General features: G+C 46.4%; 1 protein-coding gene across 1 annotated transcript in view; it reads right to left on the reverse strand.

Annotated features, from left to right (window-relative positions):
* PPP1R16B (protein phosphatase 1 regulatory subunit 16B) overlaps positions 1-21924 on the reverse strand; it is a 67041-nt gene that overhangs the window by 7549 nt on the left and 37568 nt on the right. Inside the window, exons 3-9 of the mRNA XM_072879447.1 lie at positions 8990-9060; positions 6771-6916; positions 4403-4506; positions 3956-4080; positions 1770-1895; positions 1338-1413; positions 179-308 (exon numbers count right to left, since the gene is read on the reverse strand). Coding sequence (XP_072735548.1) covers positions 179-308; positions 1338-1413; positions 1770-1895; positions 3956-4080; positions 4403-4506; positions 6771-6916; positions 8990-9060 — 778 coding nt within the window. The remainder of the gene's footprint in view (positions 1-178; positions 309-1337; positions 1414-1769; positions 1896-3955; positions 4081-4402; positions 4507-6770; positions 6917-8989; positions 9061-21924) is intronic.

Consider the following 21924-nt stretch of genomic DNA (forward strand, 5'->3'; position numbering starts at 1 on the left):
GAACCACTCTTCAAAGTAGCTCTGCCTTCAGCAACCGAAAGTCAGCTTCTGCCTTTCAGAGCTCGTTCAGAAAGGACAGACGGGTCGTTCTCCGCACGCCGACCGCAGGGTGCTCTGCAACCCCATCTGGGTGGGCAAGCTAACGCAGCAGGGCACCTGCAGAGAACAACGCACTTACCCCCGGCTGCCGGTGCTGGAGGTCCTTCGGCTCAGGGAGGATTTATGCCTCATCTGAGACTTCATGATCACATCGTGTTTGTGTTTCAACTCCAGAAGTAATACTTTGAATTCCTCCTCTTCACACAGATCTATGGCGCACACAAACCAAGCCATTAATCAGACAGTTCAAATGTGGTACCATTAACACCACATTACTAACTGTGCCTTCCTAGCATATACAACTATGTACGCTAGGAGGAAGGAAAGGGAAATTTAAGCAGAATGTGCTCAGGCACATTAACCTCTAAAGAAATTAGGGGAGGCAGAATGGTTTGGACACAGGAGCAGAAAACAGGAGCTGCTGATTGTGACGGGGGCTCAGCTTTGCAATGATCCAGCTATTCAGCTAGGTTTTGTCCCATCTCTGCAGCATGCTGTGCTGTTACCCATGAAAGGGTGAGAGATATATTGACCACTGTATCAATGCTTCAAGATGGGAGGAAAAGAAATTTCTGTAATTACCAGACTGAGCTCCCCTGAATACAGCATTTTTACATGAGCCTCCAAACCGAAGAAGAATATAGACAAAAGCAAAGCAGATCAGGGTAGAAGACAAGAACTTTCAACCTTCAAAACAAGGATGCACAGATTTTTCAATTAAGGTTTTGCCAAAAGAAAATGTGGCACAAGGTTATAATACACATGGTCAGATGCTAGCACTTTGCCATTTTTCCAATCTGTTCCAAGACTTGTGTGTGCTTTCTCTTTCCTCTCCAACCCCTTATAGCGCTTACCACACTTCATTGCATCAAAACAGAGTTAGACACCCAAGTCTTAGGGCTGCACTCAACAGCTGCTCAGATCCAAGACTACAATATAAGAGCAGGAAGACTCCCAAGCACAGGTACAGAGGGATAACATGAGTGGAAACACACAGGAGAAAGACTTAGTGCTTGAGAAATTCCTTCTCCTTTGTTTTTATGAGCAGGAAGAAGCATTTTCAGACGTAACAAAGTAGGCACTGTAGAACTTCAGCTAAAGTAATTCCAACATTGATTCTAAAGACACCTGAAAAATAACATTAATGCTTCTGAAAGCACCATATGAAGACTCCAGCATGCTTAGGGGGAAAAGCTTTTCTTAGCAATCTCTTTTTTTTTTAAGCTTAGTAAACTCACCTATTGGCATCTCATCCAAAGATGTCCTGGCACTCAAACTTGCCCCATGGGACACAAGCAACTCAGCCATCTGCATCTAAAGAAAGGGAAAGAAAGACAAGTTGATAGAGGTATTTTAGGCAATCGCTTTCCTCCTCAAAGCTGAAAAGTTGGAATAAGATAAGAAGCAACGGCATGCATGCTCAACTCGCCTCAAATTATTCTGGTACGTGTGTGATGTTAAATGTTGTCCCTACCATTCAACTGCACAGACATACTCTCCCTGAACGTTCTCAGCAACAGCTTCTTTTTGGAGCCCCAAGGACCTCATCTGACACTGTCCAGCGAGTCCAGCCCTAGTACAGATTTCTCCCGTTTGCAGAGTACTCCACAATTTGTCCAGGCAGAAAGAAATGTCACCCTCATACACGACATTTGCAACAAAATCATTACCTGTCCCCAGAAAGCAGCAGCGTGAAGAGGTTCCCAGCCATCCCAGTCCTTAACATCCAGGCTTGCCCCCTGGTCAAGAAGGACTTCAGCTGCATGCAGATAACCATTGGCTGCAGCTATATGCAGCTAGGAGACAAGGAACAGAGCATGAACCACCTGCAAGGACCACGAATGATTTTATACACCAAGTTTCAGTGGAATTTCTTGGATAACATCTGAGTCTAGACCTGGACAGGCAGCACGTTTCACATTTGGCAGATGCCACCAGGTCAAAAGCAGGTTGTTCCTGTTACTAAAACTTGGTATTACTTGCATATCATTCTGTTTGGAGGGGAAACTGCTTAACAGTTCTTAAAATAACTTACATATATGGGATACAAAAATAATGTTTTCACATTTTAAATCAAGAGCTCTTAAGTGTTTCCCAATCTGTAGGGAAACAGCACCATCAAAAGGCAAGCCTGCAATGCAGAACATCATCTGCTGTAAACTCTGCATTCCTTGAGCCAGAACAATGTCTCCTCTTCCCCACTTAAGTGCTGTGGATGTGATTTTTTTGATCAAATTTTCAGCCTGCTTTAGTCAGGATTCCCTTCGTGCAATTGCACTTCCACTCACGCTATAATTGTTTTCACCATTTGAAAATCAAAAACATTTTCATCCTTGGCTACTTTTAGTTAAGGGAATATGATTTTTCAGATATTGGCTTCCAACTACAACCATCACTTGGGAGACATCAATAATAGTCTCCTTTAGTCCTCCACGAAACTCCGTGTCCCTGAAGATTTTCGTAATTGCAGTCTGCTGTTGCATCTCTGAGCAAAACATTGACCTATGCACTACTCTGAAGGTATGAACTCCACTCAGAGCTCATCCTATTTCAACTGTGCTGAAGAGGAGAATTAAAGCTTTGTTTCAAAAATTTCCATGTGGATTCCACCACACAAAGTTAAACCCTCATCTGGAAATAAATTCTGATGCTTTCTGGCAATTCAATTTATTTCTACATAAATATTATGGCATGGGGTCATACCCTGTAGGGGCCATATGAATTAACAGGGAATCACTTGGGGGTGATATAAAAAGGGAAGCCAAGAGGTCTGCTTAAATTTATGTATATAATCCTTGTGAAAGGGAAAAACGTGTTAAAAAAAATAAGCTGCAATAAAAGCTTCAGTCATCCGAGTCTACCTTGGAGGAAGCCTGCCCTGCCCTTACGCTTCTGGTATATGCTATAGGTGACAATTTAGGTTAAGAAACCTGAATGCACTGCCATGGTCTGGCCATCAAACAAATGACACCAAGTGGCCTGGACATCAGTTATGTCTGGACCCAAGCATCAAATGACCAAGTTTGTATGAAAGTCCCAACACGTATGACAGCATTACTGAACTTTCCCTAAGTTGGGACTGCTGTAAGCAAGGGTTTAAGACACACCTTTGCAGGTGAAAAAGAAGGGAACAGGACTAGGATTGTTCAGCCTTCTCGGTCCCTGTCCACTCAAATCAGATGCCAGCTTGCTTTGTGCTGTACATTTGTCCTGGGTGCTCTCCTCTGCCCAGGGGCAGATGCTACCCTACGTGAATAAACACAGCACTCCATCGACTCTGCTGAGCCAGATGCTATGCAAAGCAGAAAGAAGAGGAGGCAGAAAGTCTCCAGAGTGCCCAACACCAGATCCTGCTCCCATGAAAACCAGAGGACTCTCATGTCTCCTCTGAGGGAGTCAGATCAGACTACGAGACTAGTGAGAAGCAAGAGATTACTGGGAGGTCATTCAGGCCCATTTCCCCGGCGGTCAGCAGAAGTGCTATGTTCTGCAGCTCCTCATTGTGGGATTTCTTGCACCTTTCTTTGGAAGCTGCTGGTACCAGCCACTGTCAGACAGGACCCAGGAGCTCAGCAGCCTTGCTGCAGGACCTGAGCTGCTGGACAGAGCTGACACATGAACAAGGGATTTGCTTCAAAAAGCGGAGGGTTAGACACTAAGTTATGTCAGCTGTACTCATGGACAGAGCCCGTTCCTAAGTGACAATAAACTAAAACAGGGAAGAAGGTCAAAATAGCTTCCTCACTCCTCTCAGTGACTCGTACGTGTTGATTTTGTGTAACTCCTGCCACAGGGCAGGTTTCATAACCTACGGGCTGAAGGAAGGCAAAAGTGAAGCCGCAGCAGTTTCACTCACCAGTGTAGCACCTTGGGCATCAGTCCTGTTCAGGTCTTGTCCAGTTGCAAGTATGTCGTGAATGTCACAGATCATGACCTGCTCTGGAGCAGCCCGCATCTCATTGATCCTTTCCTGTGTAATTCCTGTTAAAATTCCAGTTAGAGAGAGAAGAGTTGGAAAGGGTCTTTGTCTCCACTGGTTGAGTAAAATTAGACTTAATAATTCCTCATTGATATGACCTCACATCCTTTCCAGAGGCTATGTAGCTGAGGGGACTGACAGCTATCCTTCACCCTCATCATTATTTAGGAATCAGAGAAACTAGACAGAGTCAGGTTCCAAGAAATTATGCCAGGCAGCAGCTCTCTACTTTTCTCCAGAGAAAAAACAAGAGCTGAGTAACAAGGTAAGTTTTAGTACTACATTGACCCATTTTTGTATTTTACATGAACTCAGTCTCCTTACCTTGATAGGCCATGCAAGTCTCAATGACATCCAGAGTTGGCTCATCTTCACAGAGGTCATACGGCATGTTGCCATCTGCATTGACTGCCAACAAGTCCGCTCCACTGCAAGGAGAAAGCGGCGTTACACAAGAAAGCACCTCAGACATCCTAGAGCAGACAGTGCCAAAGACTAGGATAAATGCTTAGCAAAAACTAACTGGGGTTTAATAATTGCCCAAATATCACCAAGATTTGTGTGAGATAAGAAAGATTTGAAGCAAAGCCATGGAGCTATGAATGGGGAAGATAAATTCCAGAAGTGGATGAAAGGCAGCACGCTACACCTCCTTCATGGGCTGTGGGGCACATGAGCCACTGAGTAGTTCCTGTCCTCTCCTGATCCTGGCACTGGACAGACTGGCAGCTTCTCAGTGATAGAAGTGATTTATTTGCTGAATTTCTGGATAACAATGCCAAGCAACTAGCAGGTGCTTGTTATCTGGGCATCTGGCAGCCCTTCAATGAAAAGTTCACAAGGACCAGAAAAGTTGGGAAAGACAGGGGCTGAATGGTGGAGGGAGCATTCCATCTAGCCAAGGGCACGTTGGCAAAAAATAGTAATAAAAAAAATATCCTGACAACTGGTAAATTTTTCTTTCTGATTGTCCAAAAGCACTTCTCTAAGTGCTTTAGTGACCTCTGGGAAGTCACTATTTGGAAGTAAAATTGCCAGCTAAACTGATCGCTGTCCCCATATTCCCACATAGTAGAAAATTTCCAGCACCTTCTGAACTGTGCCATTTTAGCTAGCTGTTAAATAGTTTCAGCTGAATTCTGATCTACCTTGATAGTTACCAGCCATAGAAGGGCAGCAGATAGTATCCACTTGCATTTAGATTCCTGTTTCTTTCTTTATTTTTTTTCCCCTCTGCCTGAGCAGAGCAAACTACATTGAAATTCGTATTTGCAAAGTACCAGCATTAGTTTAATCAGCAAATATAAAAGCAAGGAACTGGACATCTTTTGTGGGCTACTTCCTCTGATGGTCTCCAAGGGTTCCAGGTCCCATTACCAGTAACATCACCTTCAAAGGCAGTGTTTAACCAGTCATTTGATATGTGATACCTCCTGTAAAGGACAACTTTCATTGTAGCAAACAAATTAAATCACCCCATTCCTCAAAAGTCCAGGGGAAGAGTGTTTCTGAGCATAGGATCATGACATCAGGCTACTAGAGTCCAAATTTGCTGGCAACTACTCAACACAGGGCAGTCTACGACAACTAGGGCCAGAAACTCCAGCTCCTCACCTTGCCACCCATCCCCATGACACTCCCTTATCTTCAATTAGGAGTCAGGAATGCACTGTGTTGTTGCACATTTGTTTGCTCCATTTTTATGTCCCCCATCCAAAAATTTCCTAACCCAAGTGGGAACATCCTCCAAGGGACGATTATTTGCATCCTCTGCTCCACTCCCTTCATTATACAGCCAAAGAAGAAGGGCCAAATTTTCAATGCTAGTCTCCCAGATGACAGCATCACAAGAAGCAGTCTCCCTCCCCGAGGGAGAAGCAGCAGGCACTGCTGTGCAAGGCAGCACATTAACCCTCCCAGAGCACGCTCTGCTCTCTACATCATCACTCCGGGAAATGGAGGAGAGGGCTCCATACAGAGTCAGGACTATCTGGTGCTCCAGACAGGACTCACAGCAGGAGCTTATTAAATGCTGCACATGGTACAGCTCAAAACACATCTGGCTTCCTCCTCCTTGCTGGCAAGTCTAGAAGAGACTTGAGCTTTAGGGCCTTGGTAAAGCCAAGCGGAAGGTCCAGTGCAAGCACCCTGTGTCACACTGCTGGGGAACAAACGCATGACAAGAAGCTAACTGGTTACTAATTAAGAGCCAGTAAGACAGGTCACAAAGTTCACCCAAGTATTTGAGGTATACAAACATGCTGCTGTCCTCCTACATCAGAGTCTCTTTGACTGTGGCTGGAAGACCTGAAGTCGTGTTTAAGAGCTTGAAGGTGGATCCTGCTGGCTGCACCTATTTTACCCGTCCGGTGAGCATGGTTCAACAAGCACACACAGACATGTACACACCAGAATACAGGCAAAAAGTGGCAAATTTTGGCCCAGTCTCCAGAAGCTTCATGAAACTGAGTCAAGTCACCTAGGGTTCTACTGTGTCTCCTCAGCCTTTCTGCTCTTCCTCCTCCACCCCCTTCTCCCCCAAGCGGGAAAGAGTCCCATGAATAGCCTGAAAGCAGGGAATAATCACCACTGCTGCAACCTCGCAAGGTACTAAGCAGTCTCGGTTTCCATCCACAGAAGCTGTGGGTAGAATCAGATCTGCAGAAAGGGACCAACACAAAAAGCCACCTACTGCTGGATGAGGATCTTCACCAGGTTGATGTGACCACATGTAGCTGCTGCATGCAACGGAGTCCACAGCTCATTGTCCTTCGCGTTGACATTGGCCCCGTGGTTAAGGAGAAGCTTGACTATCTCTTCATAGTTGTCTATGCAGCACTGGTGAGGAAGAGATGCAGACAGACTGTATTTTTTAAACTTTGGGAAGATGAGGGCTCATACCTGCTCAGTTGTACCAGGGTACCTGGACGTGGAGACCTACTTTATCCTGCAGCGTTTGGCAACAAGCATCTCCAACAGAGTTAAACACTAAATTGAGCACAACCAGGTCAGAAAGGCACCATGCAGAACACCTCCACTGGACAGATTGAAGGTCACTGGTGTTTTACAGGGCCTTCTGGTTTGGGGGCAGAACCAGTAGGGAACAATAGCAAATATGAGCACAGCTTCTGTTCCACTGGGTCTTCCATATTCAAGAGCAAACATAGCAGAAATTCAACTAACCAGTATAACCACATACCAAGGGATGAGCTGACAAGCTGACATTCCCTTTTCTTAAAGAAAATCCCACACACTGGCATGCGATGAGTAAAAGCCTTCCCAGCAGCTCACGCTACCTACCACAGTTATCTGAAGAAATGCAAGTTGGATTCCCAGAATTATGAGGTACTTCACAGGGCACCTTTCATCTCCTGAAAAAAAATCAGCATCCTCGATGCACTTACACCACAGTCCCAGAGGCAGTCTGCAAGAAGGGCCTCAACTGCTTTCCTTTGGGGAAGGTGGAATTTGCTCTTTGATCCACCTCATGCTCACTTCTTGACATTAACATGTGTGTGATAAAGACACTAAAATAAGATTCATTCTTGTGCAAGAAGCCTGTTCATGGTCTACGCATTACTGCAGACCCACATGGGCGACTCACAGCTCAGCACTGCAGTATGGGCTTGTAACGGGGCTGAATTACACCCCACAACAAGCATTTTAGCAGCTGAGTGACAAGGACCTTTTATCTATTTCTATTTCTGTTTACTATTTGTATACGGAAGTGAGGTTAAAATCATGCCTGTCGCACAGCCAAGTTATCACAGAAGTGTAACTGCATCCTTCACTGGAAGCCACTGCTAATGGGCAACAGTGTTCACTTCAGAGCTTCTCTCTGTTCAGGGATTCAGTTAATTCTAGTGGGTGCAAAGTTCCCACCTCAACTCCCAAATGCACCTTTACAGTAACTGATCCTTCAGTGGGCAACGTGGGATTCTCCATGGCTTCAGTACCTAGTGGGGAAAGCAATGAGGCTGTCAGCGTTTCTCTATGTGCAGAATAACAACTCTTTGGAGAGGTGGGGGGGGGACCTTTTATTTTTCTAGAGGTCAGTTTGCTTTTTTAAGCAAACATCCATCCAGCTTTAAAGAGAGCAAGCGACCTGCAGAAGAATCCAAAATCCCAAGTCAATGGGAGCATTTACAGCAGGGACTAATGGAGAGAAAACCACAAGTCCCCGTTCCGCCCTCGGAGTGAGTGTGACAACCGTGCCACTGTTTCGCAGCAGTGGAGGCGGCAGCTGCCAGGCACGGCGAGTCCCACGGGCCTTCTGCAGGCTGACTCTCCTGACGCTTTCGCACTGAAAATCAGGACTCACGAGGAGGGGTGGGGACGGGGGCCTTAGGAAGAAGAATAGAAAAACCTTCATGGCATCAATGCGGAGGCTCTGCGGAAGGACACAGACTTACACACCACTATGGCAAGTCTGTATTTTACTGGCAAGCAGCTGCTGCCATCTCATACAGACTTTTGGAAGTCCCTAAGCCTACAGAGAGCAACAGCAGGCTCTCCAAACATCCTGTGTATCATTTATTTAAACCAGTTTCAAAACTCGTGGGTTGCCAAAGTCTCTAAATTTGAGTTAACCTGCTTTAAGAGTTTACAGCGCAGCCCTGCAAAGATTAAAGGGTGGGAGAAACGTTCGCATCTGAAACCCAGCCCCAATCCCTGAGCTCTTATTATCACTGAATGAAGTCTGGGATACAGCAAGAGAAGGGTTTGATCTTAGTTTGCTCCCCAAGAAACAGGATCGCCAGCACATCACAGTGAATTTTCATTGCTTTAACTGAGTAACAAAATGAAATACGAGAGCTTTCTCCGTTCTCCCCGGCAGGTCTGCTCAGAGGGCAGCAGGAAGACGGGACAGCGCAGAGCAGCCGGGAGCTGTGACCTCCTCCCACGCCTCACCTGATGCAGTGCAGTTAATCCATCTTCATTGCACAGGTCCGGGCTGATGTTGCTCTTCAGCAAGTAACACACTGTAAGGGAAGGAGATAGGAGGAAGGGAGTCAGATCAGTAATCCTAACACATCTCTTGCTCTCAGCTAGCCCTGGCCAGTTCAAGACAGAGGCAACCGGCACAGTCAGGGTGTCCCAGCGTGGGCAGAGCTGCAGGAGACCTCTCAGCCAAGAGCCCAACGCTGGTGTGAACCCGCAGTCACCGCAGTGCTGGCGAGTAAATGGCCTTCTTGGTTTTATCCAGCAGAGAGCACCAGCACACAATTTTCCCCCAACTTCCTTCCAAAGGAGACTTTGCTATTACAGCTGTCATTTTCATATGGTTGTGCTGGAAAAACCTACATTTTTGTCTTGTGCTTTGCAACATTGAGTGCAACGTCTGCACACTGCAGCCCAGGAGAGCTCAAAGGCAATCAGTGATTTTTGGGTCCTGAGTTAAAACCGTAAGAGAGATCTCACGGGGCAGGGGGGGGAGGATGAAGTCTTGCCTCAAGAAGTTATCAATCTGGGATGAGAAACCCAGAAAACGTTCAGGGGCCTGCCACATTGAAAATACACCGAGGTTGCTTTGGACACTTCACAGGAGCTGGTGCGTATTTGAAGAAAGCTTTCCAGAGGCTTTATTCTTTTTATTGCTGCTTTGGCGGGAAAGGATAAGATTTATTCCATTAAAATGCAAATTTCTGAAACACATGGAAAGCCATTAGCCCCTAGGTGAAAAATAAAGTTTGCTCTGAGGTACAGATCTTGCTCGGGGTAATAGCAATAAGGCTGGCAGAGGAAGTAAATTAATAGCAGCACCAGGAACTCTTCAAATTCAACACTGCTGACAGATCTTGATGATCTATACCCATCTTCTGTTGTTTACTTGCTCATTCCTTGCTTTTCCTCCAGAGATTTCACTACCTAATGCTTTTCCCACCTCAAATGTCACTGACAGCACAGGCACCAGCCAGAGGTTCATAATCATCTCCCTGGGGCCAGGGTAGCAATAGATATTCAAGTCCCATCATATTTATTGGCAAAGGTGCAACCGTTAAGTGTAACCAGAGCTGCAAAATAAGGAACGGTAACAAAGCTAAAAGGGCAGTAACCATCCTCAGAGCTGGCAATCCCAAAGACTGCAAGGCTGGTCACTCCCAAAGCATCCTGCAGCCTCTGCTTCTGCTGCTTTCGACCGCTGGCTGTCCCACTGTTAGAGGGAGCTCCCTCCCCTCATCAGGGCTGTCCCTGGGGACAGAGCACTTCTGGCATCTGAAGCAGAACATGGAAAACATGTCCACAATGACATCAGTGTTGATTTATGAAGCTTTGTTTAAAAGATCTGGAAAATGCACTCGCAAAAAAGGCAAATCGAAAGCAAAGTGAAATTTTATTTGGAAGCCACCGATCTGACATTATCAAAACGGAAAGCAAAACCAGACGGAAGTGAAATAAAACACTTTATATCACAGGATTGTTTCACCCAACTCAAAATGAATGCTGGAATTTACGTTTGCTGGAAATAATTTCAAGGCATTGCCACCTGCTCGATGAAGCTGATACAAAACAGCAGAATACAACAAAGAACAAAACTCATCCCCCACCGCGGCGAGTCCAAAGAGTCTGAGTTTTTTCCAGCTCAAAGGCCAGTGCAGGAAGCCCACGCCTACACTCAGCTCACACCCCCCGACACTCGCATGCTTGACAGTAATAAGAGCGCTGAACCCCAGCCAGTATATCCAATTTAATGACTGTGCTTCTACTGTTTCTGGCCAGCCCCAAGCTCCTGCTCTCCTAATCCAAGCTGAGTGATAGGCGAGTCATTCACCAGTGGATCTGGTTGTCTCTTATTTACTTTGGATGCTCCGCCATTAGGGTTTTAATTCAATCTCAGTCATTTAAGAGCCATTGTGTACTAATGACATGCAGCTCCATAATCATGTTTTGCCTGATTATGGAGATTTGGACAAATAGATGCTGGCAGATTAACTTTACAAGTGCTGTCCCTCCATGGGAAGAAGCAGTAGCATGAATCCCAGCTTGTTATGGAGTATGGGGTTTTGTGTTGAAGGCTCTGCTATAATGGCTTGACAGAGCTTGTAAGAGTCCTTGAAGGGTTAAGATTCAGAGAAGGATTTATCTTACCCTAAAGGAGCTTTGAATTCTCCATTAACCCTGCAGCAGCCCTCATGTTTGCAGTGCACCTCCCCTTGGCTCCCATCTGCCCTCGGGACCGGCTCACCACAGCCCTCAAAACACGTCCCAGTATCTCCCAACACACCAAAGACTGACAACCACAAGACACCAGAAAAGAACACAGAAAAGTCAGGTAATGAAGCTTGGTATGGATGTGGTACCAATGAGTCCAGGCAAACATGGCTTGAAGAAGAGTTCAAACTCCTTTCCGACAAGTCCTAAGCTGAAGTTTGCATCTCGGGGTTTGGCAGGGGAGCACAGGGCTGGGCAGCAACAAGTCCTGGCTCTTTTCTCTAAAGTCAGAAGGATGTTGCCTTCAGTATTGCTCATGCTCCAGACAACAAATGCCAACAGCTAGGCAGAAGTCTCCAAGAACTGCAATTTCCTCTTACATATGCCCCCTTTTACAAGCGAGAGGATTTACCCAGCGTCCCACTAAGCTCGTAGCAGAATGCAGCCCCGATTCCTACCCACCACCAGCAGCAGCAGGGCATGGGGTGGCAAAGAGCAGCTTCATCACCGCCCACTCCCTGTGGGCAGACCTGCAGAGGGATGTGGAAGGAGGACATGGACATCTTCCCCATGCCCACTACCCAGGAACAGTCCCTCCCACATGGCTGGGAGTCCTCCTTTCTGATAAACTTCAGGAGAAATGTGCATTTGTGGTTTTCCAGTGCCTTAAGAATAGGAAAGGGGGCCGCAACTGCGATGCTTTGCAGTGTTGGAAGCCAGACCCTCAGCTCCAGGGCTGTGGCACTGCCACTGACCCGCTCCGCTGCTTAGTGCACAACATAAGGGACAGGGACCTGAGCAAGCAAAGTGCTTCTCTTCAAGCCTGCCGGTGCCGCATGCCTTGCTGCAAAGCCCAACACCTTCTCCTCCCACCTCCAGGCACGAATGACGCCGTACAGGTAAGAAGCATACACTTCAGCTCACAAGGAGGCAGATTAATCACTTGACGCCAGCTGACCGCCTTCTGTCGGCTCAAACCTCAGCACACCACTCATGAAAGGAAGATCCCCCGCATACGTACAAGGTATAGCATGGAAATGGGTCCTCTGCAAGCCCCTCTGCGAGCTCAGGTTACTCCGAGCCCAACAGAATAGGCTTTTATGGGTCACATCGGCAGGTTCATCAGGCAGCAGCCTCTACTTTAACACTTACGATTAACTTCTTAAAGAGAGCTCAGTGCCTAAAATGCTGAGCTCTTTAAACTCTGTCCTTCTTTGCATGTAGGCGGGGGGCAGGTGGGGAGAAGGGGCTGGATGCGTGGATATACTTTATTACATGTCAAGCACAAGTTGTAGGAAGCAGTTTCAAACGCATAGCAAATGAAGGAATGAAAATGATTACAATAAGAGCTGGGTGAACAAACTGTTGTGAATAATTCATTGCAAATTATATTAACTGAACAATCACTCAAATGTATTTTCCATTATTCTGCTTGCTCTGCCTATAATTGAACCTCTCACATGCCAAGATGGTGTACATTAATCTTCAATTTATATTTTATCATTCACATCTGTGCTCTGTTAAATGGAAAAAGCTCCCACAACAGCTGTGAAAATACATCCTAGGTTTTAAGTCACCCTTCATCACATGTCCTGGGGCAGCCGCAGACAGATTCTCCTCCCTGAACACAACAAACCCACTTCTCAGGAGCTCACGCTCCTCCCAAGCATGTCCAAGCCTTGCTTATTCTCCCCAAAACCTATAAATCAGGGGGAAGACAAAAAAAAACCACTGCAAAGACCCTAAGTAAAATTCAATGCGGGGTAATCAGCTCTCCCACCTGAAGAGATACTACAGCACTATCGGTTTACATCGATGTTACTTCCCACTGAGTTTACACTAGAAACAGCTTTTCCAGAAAAGTTCCTAAGCCAGATGAAGATTTTTCCATGGAGAAAAAATGCCTTTTTCAGTGCAGTTCCCCCTAAGTCAATCAGCTACACCATAAAATTCTGGATACTATTACAGTCCCATCTATACGCAGCATTTGCATACCTCAAGTATTAATAACTCATAAAAGGAAAAGCCAACTGAAACTGATACGGATACCAGGGAGGGAAAAAACCCCACCAAACACCTTCCTGATAGGAGGTCCTGATTCCTCCCAAAAATATACAGTGGCAAACTGTCCATACTGGCAAGCAGGCTTACCTATGTGCTCCAAGTTACATACACACACAGGCCATTCGTTTTTAAAAATCCAAGTTTATCTTGATCCTTTGCACTCAACAATTTATTTTTGAAATATTTAAACTCTTCTAGTTCACTTCCTGGTTCTCCGGCCAGCTTTAAAAGCTACTGTTGCACTGAGGTCTCTAAGGCAGTAGAATAATTCTTGTATGTTTATACCTGATTTCACTGAATAAAATGAAGAGAAGTTTCACTCGGATTAAGATGCATGCTTTTTACACATTGCTAGAAGTCGCCTCCACCCAAATGTAGCTTTAGTCAAAAACCCAGCGTAGCAGAAGAAACTCTTCCCATCATTACTTGTAGTGAGATGCTGGTGGAGTCTGTGCCACATAGGTGTTGGCAAAGGTCTGGAAAGGCTGATCCCCAGCCTGCCAGGCACGGTCCTATGGATGGGCTCAGCTACTTCAAAGCTGCATTTTTACTGCTATGGGTTTGCAGGGATATTTATTACACAGGAGAAACACTGCCAGGAAAACAGCACTGAAGCTATGAGCGCTCTGCCAGCAAAGCATCCAGCTTCCTAACAGAGCGTACTATGATATTCATATTTAAGAGCATATCTAAACCCTGAGCAATAACAGCATGAGCTTACTCAGCCTTATCCTTCACTCCCTGCAATGTATAACTGATAGCCCATCCTGGTCCATTGATAAACTCTGCGGCTCCCTAAAGCTTTTTGAAAGACAAAAAACCCACAGAAAACAAAACCCCCCACTCAGACAGCTTCAAACATTTAGTATGCCTAAAAATAAATACGGCCTAGTTTGCCTGCTGAGCTAGCTACTGAGACATCCCATCATGATTGATCACCAAGCTTTCTCGGGAAGGTTCGAAGCCTGTTAAGACACTTCCCACCTAGTTTATAGCTGGGCACACACATTCCTTCTACAATACCCACAAACTCCGGGAAGTTTGGAAGGAGGCCAGCAGAGCCCCATCTGCTTCGTGCCATATTCACACGGGCAGGGCCATTTCATGCAGCTACACTCAGCCCAGGTGCTGCTTCTCTCAAGGAAAATCTATTTCTGATTTTGATGCTTCTTGCTTAAGAGGCCATACCCTTCCTTAGCCCCTAGGAGCCTGCTTCGCATGGCAGGCTCTTCCTGCAGAGCTTGGGGCCTGGTTCATACACAAGTTTTATTCTGACAGCAAAGTGAGAGTTGTCAACAACTCATATGTTTATTTAATGCATAGGGTCCAATTCTTTCTCCTTCTCTTTGTGTCTACTTCAGTCAATTTTTGCTTTGTGCTTTGACCCCTATCCATTGTAGTATCAGAGCACCAAGAACAACACTATAAGGGGACAGCCGCCTACAGCCGCGTCTTGAATGAATCAGCCACAGCCAGGCACCCAAACCCTACTGCATCCCACATTTTTCTTGTTCTGCATCGACAGGACTTCAAGCTCTGATAATCCACTTAGTGCTAGTGATGCTAAAGCATCTTTCTTTAATAGCTGCCATCCACCTGGGATTACTCAGATAAGTAACAGTGTGCAAGTTACCCATCTGCAACCAGCAATGCTCAAAGGACACAGCAGAAACAAAGCCAAATTAATTTCAGTAGGGAAAATAAAAATTAGAGGATGCTGCCATCTGACAAGCCTTTCTAAGGATGTAGTGTCACGTTCAAAAGCATCCTCATCCTCTCCTGCTCAGACTAACAGTGAAATTGGTCCACGCAGGAGATTCCAAATACATAAAGGAAAACTGAAGTTAGAGATTATTTTCTTAGTTTCCCGTTCCTCATCTCTTATTGGAAGAATAAATAAATCATTTTGGTATGGTTTTTAAACAGATGATGGGCTTTAAAAGGGATGAGTGTTTTATATAACCTTCGGGCTCAGCTGCCTTCAGCAGGATTTCTGTGGGCAGGGAGCCAGGAAAGCAGATTCCCCAATATCATTGCGACAGTGACACCTGGGCTGCTAAAGAGCCTCTCCTCTCTTTAAGAGGCATTTTGGACTATGTATTTGAATGGTGCTGATTTAAAGAGTACTAAAAAAATAAAAAATTTAAGTCCGACTTATAGAGGTGTGGATCAAGGAGACCAAGGGCAAGTTTCCCAAGGATGACTCAGGAGCTGTAGTGATGAGCAGAGCAATGCTGGCTTTTAGGGTGCGATGGTGCTCAGAAGGCACTGACAGCGCGCAGAGGGAATCATCCCGCTGCGGTCGGAGCCGCACAAGCCAGCGGCCTGAGCAGGGAACGGCAACAGAAAGTGAGGGGTGAGGGACAGCCATGTCCTCCAGCAGCGGCTTGATAGGAACCTGCATCCCCCATCTCTTGAGTTCGCACCTGAAACGTTGGGTTTGGTGGGTGCAAGCAGGGAAGCAACACATCTCGGTTCCCTTCTGTGTTTCAGGCAGTTAGACGAAGGGCACCGTTAGATGAGCCAGCAAACGCTCGACCAGGACCTCCTATTCTCCCACTGCTCTGGCTACCTCCAGCTTTCTTCCTACAAAAAGCTCTTCTCGGAAGTCATGACAACACATGCAAATCCATTCAGGCAACACAACATCAAAGCCTTTTATCTGAGTAGCACAGAGGATCCCACTTATATACCTGTTCAGGAAGTACTTTTGATGTATTGGACCAAAATCTATCTACTGAGACGTACAACAGCCATCACCTGTGATGTCTATACTAAGCTTATTAGAAAATAAATCTTTCAGGGTACCAAAAAGGAAATGCAGCAAAAAAAGTAATTGAACACAGCTTAAGAAGTGTCTAGATAAAAGGGAGCAGTGGTGTCAGGAGGTAAACTTTTGCAGCTGTCTGAGTACATGAGGAGCTTCCCCAGTTTCATTAACACAATAACATAACAGGTGATCTGAGGAGCAGAATTGCAATACCCTCCCAAGCTCCACGCAGAGCCAGCCTGACAGTATTTGCAAGACGATACTCTAATATGCTCTGTGTAGCAGGAAATAGTTCATATTGCCATTTGAAAGTGTTATTAGGTTCCAGAGTCAACAGCCTCTGCCCCGGCTCATATTTCAGGCATCCTATGGCCTCAGCTAAGCAGCTGTATGTTGACCTGAACCACATGAATGTTTCTAAGAGTCTCAATTATAAAACAGGAAACTTTCTATTTAGAGTAACGGAAAAGCGGTTTCGGTGGAGGGGTGGGGAAATACATCTCTCTTTTTCAAGCTGCCCTGAATGAATACCAAATGATTCCTCTCAGTGACAGCCTGCTGACTGCAGCCCAGGAGCTCGCCGGCAGACCGGGCTCTTCCCCTTCTCTGCTCCTCACCCTGCCCCACTTCAGAGCCCCTTCTTCTCTGTTGTGCATCTCTAACCTTGCCCTGGTCTTTAGAGAAGCTCCAGCTGCTCTGGCTGTTTCCGTACCTTCTCCACTCTCAGCAGCATCCACTCCAACCTCGATCAGCACGTTTTGTTTTGTTTTTTTTTTTCCCCTCCAACTTTGTCTCCCTTTAGTTTAGGATGAGGACATTGGGGATGAAGGTCTTAAAGAGATACAGGACCAAAGCACATCCTTAGGTCTGCTCCCATGGGTCACTGCATTCATGAAACAGGCTGCCACGTAGCCAGGGTCTAAACGCCTGTATACAGCAGAGGCGCGGTGTGCCGGGACACGCTCTGCAAGGCAGCCCTCTCAAAACCAGCTTTGTGTGACCCAGCAGCAGCCGGCGCCAGCCGCCAGGTCACAGCCAGCCCAGATGTGTCTCACACCATTACCCCACAGAGGAGAGCGCAGAGGGCACACCAGGAGTTAAAGTGTAATCTGCTAAAACATCACCCCCTGCTCAACAGCACCATCTCTTACTGGAAACGCTGCATTGCCACGCAGTGCTGGAAGGGAAATGTCTATAAAAGCAGAAAGTTCTCCCCTTTGGGTTTTACTTTTTGTCAAATAAAGAGATTGTGGTTTCCTTTTAAAAAGCAAACGGTACAGAAAGAAAAGTTTCACACCAGTTTAACAGCAACCTGAACTTTACTAGAGAAGCACCGGATGATCCTTAGCAGCCCTTCTGTTTTTGCAACCTGTAATTATTCAGCAGCAAATTTTACACGATTCAGAGATTTGAATTTCAACAGAGCCATTCGTCCAGAGATCTCCAAAAGGGCTGCTGCCACTAGCAGAGTGAGCTCCAGGCTGTCTCCTGGGATTTTACAATCAGTATTTGCCTCGTTTCACAGATGTGACACCTCAGCCCGAGTTAGACCAAGACTCTGGAGGCTCAGGTTTCTTTGCCAAGGTCACAGTCACAGTCCATGGCACAGCTGTGACAGTGCCCTTGAGTCCCAGTCCCAGCTCTGCCCCTTAAGCACAAGAAAGCTCTCCTTTCCTCTCCGCCATCCCCTCGGTTGTTCAGCTGAGAAGAACTGGGCAAAGCAGCTGAAGTCTCAACGCTAACAGCTTCGACGGCAACCAGACCCCAAGGTGACCCCTGTATTTGACAGAGTTCGGTAATTGCGTCCATGGGTATTTTAAAAAGAGAAACCGAAGCTGTGGCTCAGCAGCAGCTCTCGGCTGGTATGGCTCCCTCGGGAAGGTCTCCACCGCTTGGCTGGGACCTGTTTGCTGACCACATCGAGGGCCCGGGCTGGGCGAGGAGAGCAAGTCCCAAGAGGTGAGGGAGCAAGGTCATCCTAAGAGCTTGCAATGTGGCAGCACGCTTCATTTAATTATGAATCAGGAATTATGCCGTCACCGAGGTGGAGAATGAAGCACATTTGGTCGCCAAGCCTACATTTGACAACCATCCCTGATCTTCACCAGCAACCCGGCCAGGACAACCTCTTTTTTATCTCACCTCTCACAATCTTCAACTACTTTCAATCTTCATTTCAGCACCTATCACACACAGACTAATCACACAGTCTAGAACTTCTTTTTTGTATTAACGAAAAAGCGCATTTAATTTGCTCTCCAGGTCAAACACCTCCGACCCCAAAGCAACCCCCGATGTCAAGCGTCACCCCCGCGCAGCTTCTGCCTCGCAGCGCCTGCGACAGCCCGATGCCGGCACGGGGTGCAGAGGCAGCGGGCAGCTGTCACGGGCCACCAAGCAGCTGCACAAAGTCCCCCAGCTCGCGGCACACCGCCCCTTGGTGGGACCCGGCCTGGAGGCGCGGGTGATCCTTGTACCACCGCATACCAAGCAGGGGCATTTCCAAGAAATACCTGTGCACCCCAGCTCTCCATGCTGCAAATTTATTTTCAACATAACCAAACAGTAGAGAGCCACAGGGACTGCTCTTCCAGCCCTTGGCAACCAACAAATCCTTGTCAGAGAAGTCAAGAGAGTTTATCCACAAACATCATCATCAAAGGTATCCAGCGCTGCATGGAAACCAGTTCATACATTTATGAGTTGAATCAGAAGTCAGCACCTGAGCTTGGCAGAAATGCAGGTTTTTCACAGCTACGGTACTACTTATAATCAATGCGACAGGCCTGACAGAAAGTATATAAAGAAATCGGTGTGACGGCTGCTGTGCACAGAGGACACTGGTCTCCGCAGCCAGGGGCTAAAGCTGGAGAGCATCCACCTCGTGGGCCCTGGGCCTGATCCAGTTGAGGATGGTCTGCTCAATAAAGATCACGGCATAAACTTGCTGCAGGTTGCTAGTTGTGCAATCCAAATTTAAGACTCATTATCTTGAGCATCCAAGTTAAAAAAATAAAAAAAAGAATAGTGGACAAAAAGTTAATTTCCTTAACGTTTCCTAATTTCATTGAAGAAGGTTTGAAATCCTCTTCCATGACTCTTCAGAGATTGCACAAAAGACCTTTAAATTAGGTCAAAAGAAGTGGGCACACAACCTGGGTTGGTCTATAACCCAACTGTCAAGTGCTTTGCATACAGACCACCTTGTTTTAATAGTTATTTCACCTGCCCCATCACACAAAGTTTAAAACTCTCTCAGACTTCTTCTGTCACAAGTTCTGTGTGATTTCTGCTTCCCACCACCTCCAGCAGAAGATGATGAGGGTTCCCAGGCCGGATGATGCAATATAGCTTTGTGGTTGCCATGAGGTTAGCCCATGGGGAAGCAGCGCAAGAGCTTGACAGGTCATTTAGACTTTTCAGAAAGAAAAAAAAGTCCAACTTGTTGCTTTCACTCATCCCTGCCATATCTGCAGACACCAAAGTGCCAGCCTCACGTTAACTCAAAACAAGGCAGCTTTGGCTGCCAGCTCTCCTCTGCTGAGCTTCCTGCACTTTGATGCAGTGAAGAACGAACCTGCGCACGGGGTCAGGAGCACTTTCCCTTTTAGTGAGTGGCTCCTTCACTTTCAAAAGCCATCTCAGTCAGCTTAAAACTTTCATCTGCAGAATACGGCTTGATTTTGGCAAACCCCTTCAGATCAGAGCTGGGCGGAGAGAGAAAACCAGCTCCCTCTCACGAGCTGCCGAGGAGCTGTGTGCGGCAGAGGCACAAGGAGGCTCCCTCATGGGAGGGGAGGTCTGGGGTCCGAACCCACAGGCACAGCTCACCCGGGGATATGAGCTCAGGACTCCCAACACTTACAAGACTGCTCTAACAGCCTTCAAGGTCAGTCCTCTTTTACTTGACATAAAGAGCAAAAGAGCTGAAATTCTGCTCCAGAAAGTGCTTTGCCTTAGTGCTTCAGACCAGGTCGCTGACATTTCATCCTGTTTCTGAGATGAGCACTTCAGTCTCAGCGCATACAGTGATTTTTTTTATTTATTTATTTGCTTTGTATTTACACGCTGAGCTTATTAATACTAACAAAATACATAGTTTAAACGACCAAATTAAAAAATACCTATTTCTTACAGCTCTTATGCAGGTTTAAAGCATCCCATTTATTCAGAGCAGTATCTCTGAACACTGAAGACGTAACTCCTCGATGCTGGGAACAAGGAGTTGCAGGCAACAGCAGGGAGCAGAAAGCGAGCATTATATCCCACTTCTCTCCCTTCATCCCTTTGAGAGGTCTCCTGTCCTGGGATGAAAGACCCCGTCCAACTCTCCACGTTAGTACTGCAAGTCAAATGCCTCCCATACCCTCTTCAGCAAGAGTCAGCTCAGAGGAGTTATAGTTTTCCTTTCTGCGACAGTAGAGAAAAGCCTCAGTTTGCCAAACTACATTGCATTTCCCAAGAAAATGGCAGTTTTCAAAATAATTAACAGTCATTAAAATTCCCCATTAAGTTTTGCCATTAGCAATGGCAGGACCATTCTCCTCTCCACAGTGGTGAAAACTCTGCTTACTTCTGTATTAAAACCAGTTTTGTTAATGAACCATTTTATTCCATCCTGTTTGCTTATAAGAGCGCTCCCTCACCAGCAGATCCCTCACATCAGGGAGTTTTTCATTACATATTTAACACTACAAGAGCCCAAGCGTCATGGGCCACCTTTTAGCTGTCACAATGCAAGAAAGGTGACATCCGTCTTCTGGGCTTGAATGGCAGATTGCCTTGTCAGCTGTAACTCACTGCGTCCCTTACACCTACGCATGAGCAAACGGGGAGAGAGCCTCCCTACACTCCCCTGCCACGCTGCCGGCCATGGCTGCTTCTGTGCAATGGAGAGAGGAGAAAAGACCGCATGATTAAATTACCTAAAAACACACCACGCTTTGAAGACTAAGACAAGAGGAAAGCCAGGCTCCAGCTTTGCGTCATCTCCCATCGATTCCACAGTCTAATATTTTGACTTAAAAATTTATAGTAACAACAAAATGCTTTAGTAGCTAAACCCATCTTAGGAAGTTCATTGAAGTAATTAATGCTTAAGTGTCTGCTTACACTGCTCTGCTGACAGCACTAATTACAGGTTGCAGAGGTGGATCCCAGTGATTGCGCAGGGAACCAGAGTCAGTTCGAGGCTCACACACGGTACTGGGAAGACCCAGTCCCATGCAACCGCTTGGGCCAGATCCAGCACTCGCCTACTTTTTCCTGCTACTAAAACCAAAATTCAGTATCTCCAGCACTGAGCATAACTGAGCAACTTTGGCAGCTTCTGGTGAAAGGACACATTTTTCTGCTGACCAACATCCAGCAGAAGAGGCCTGTAGCATCTTACTCAACACCCTGTTGGAGAGCAAGTCCTTCAAGAACGGGAGCGGGGCTGGTTAGCCAGGGTGACAGGGCCCTTACAGACCATTGTGAGGATAGGCATCAAAGCGCTCTGGTTCCTGGAGACACCACGGACCATTTTATCCCTTGCGAAATGAAATAGGAGGGTTGCACTCTCACTCACTAAACCAGGGGTATAACCTTCCTGACACAGGCAGTCCTGTCCTTCAAACACGGGCAGAGATCCATATGCCGAGTGCGACTTGTGCCAAGAGCACTTGTACCTGTTTGGGGAGATGTAGGAGATCTGATCCTCATTACTAGATCTGTGATCAATTATAAGATCCCTCCTCAACTGTTTTTGGTCCTAACCTTTGTCTGGAAAAAACACAGTCTCAAAAAAATTTGTTTCTTTCCAAGCAGCTGTTGGTAACAAATGCTTCTGAGATGTTTCCCACATTCCACAGACTGAAGC

The sequence above is a fragment of the Ciconia boyciana genome, chromosome 14, assembly GCF_034638445.1.
Source record: "Ciconia boyciana chromosome 14, ASM3463844v1, whole genome shotgun sequence".
Classification (NCBI taxonomy): domain Eukaryota; kingdom Metazoa; phylum Chordata; class Aves; order Ciconiiformes; family Ciconiidae; genus Ciconia; species Ciconia boyciana.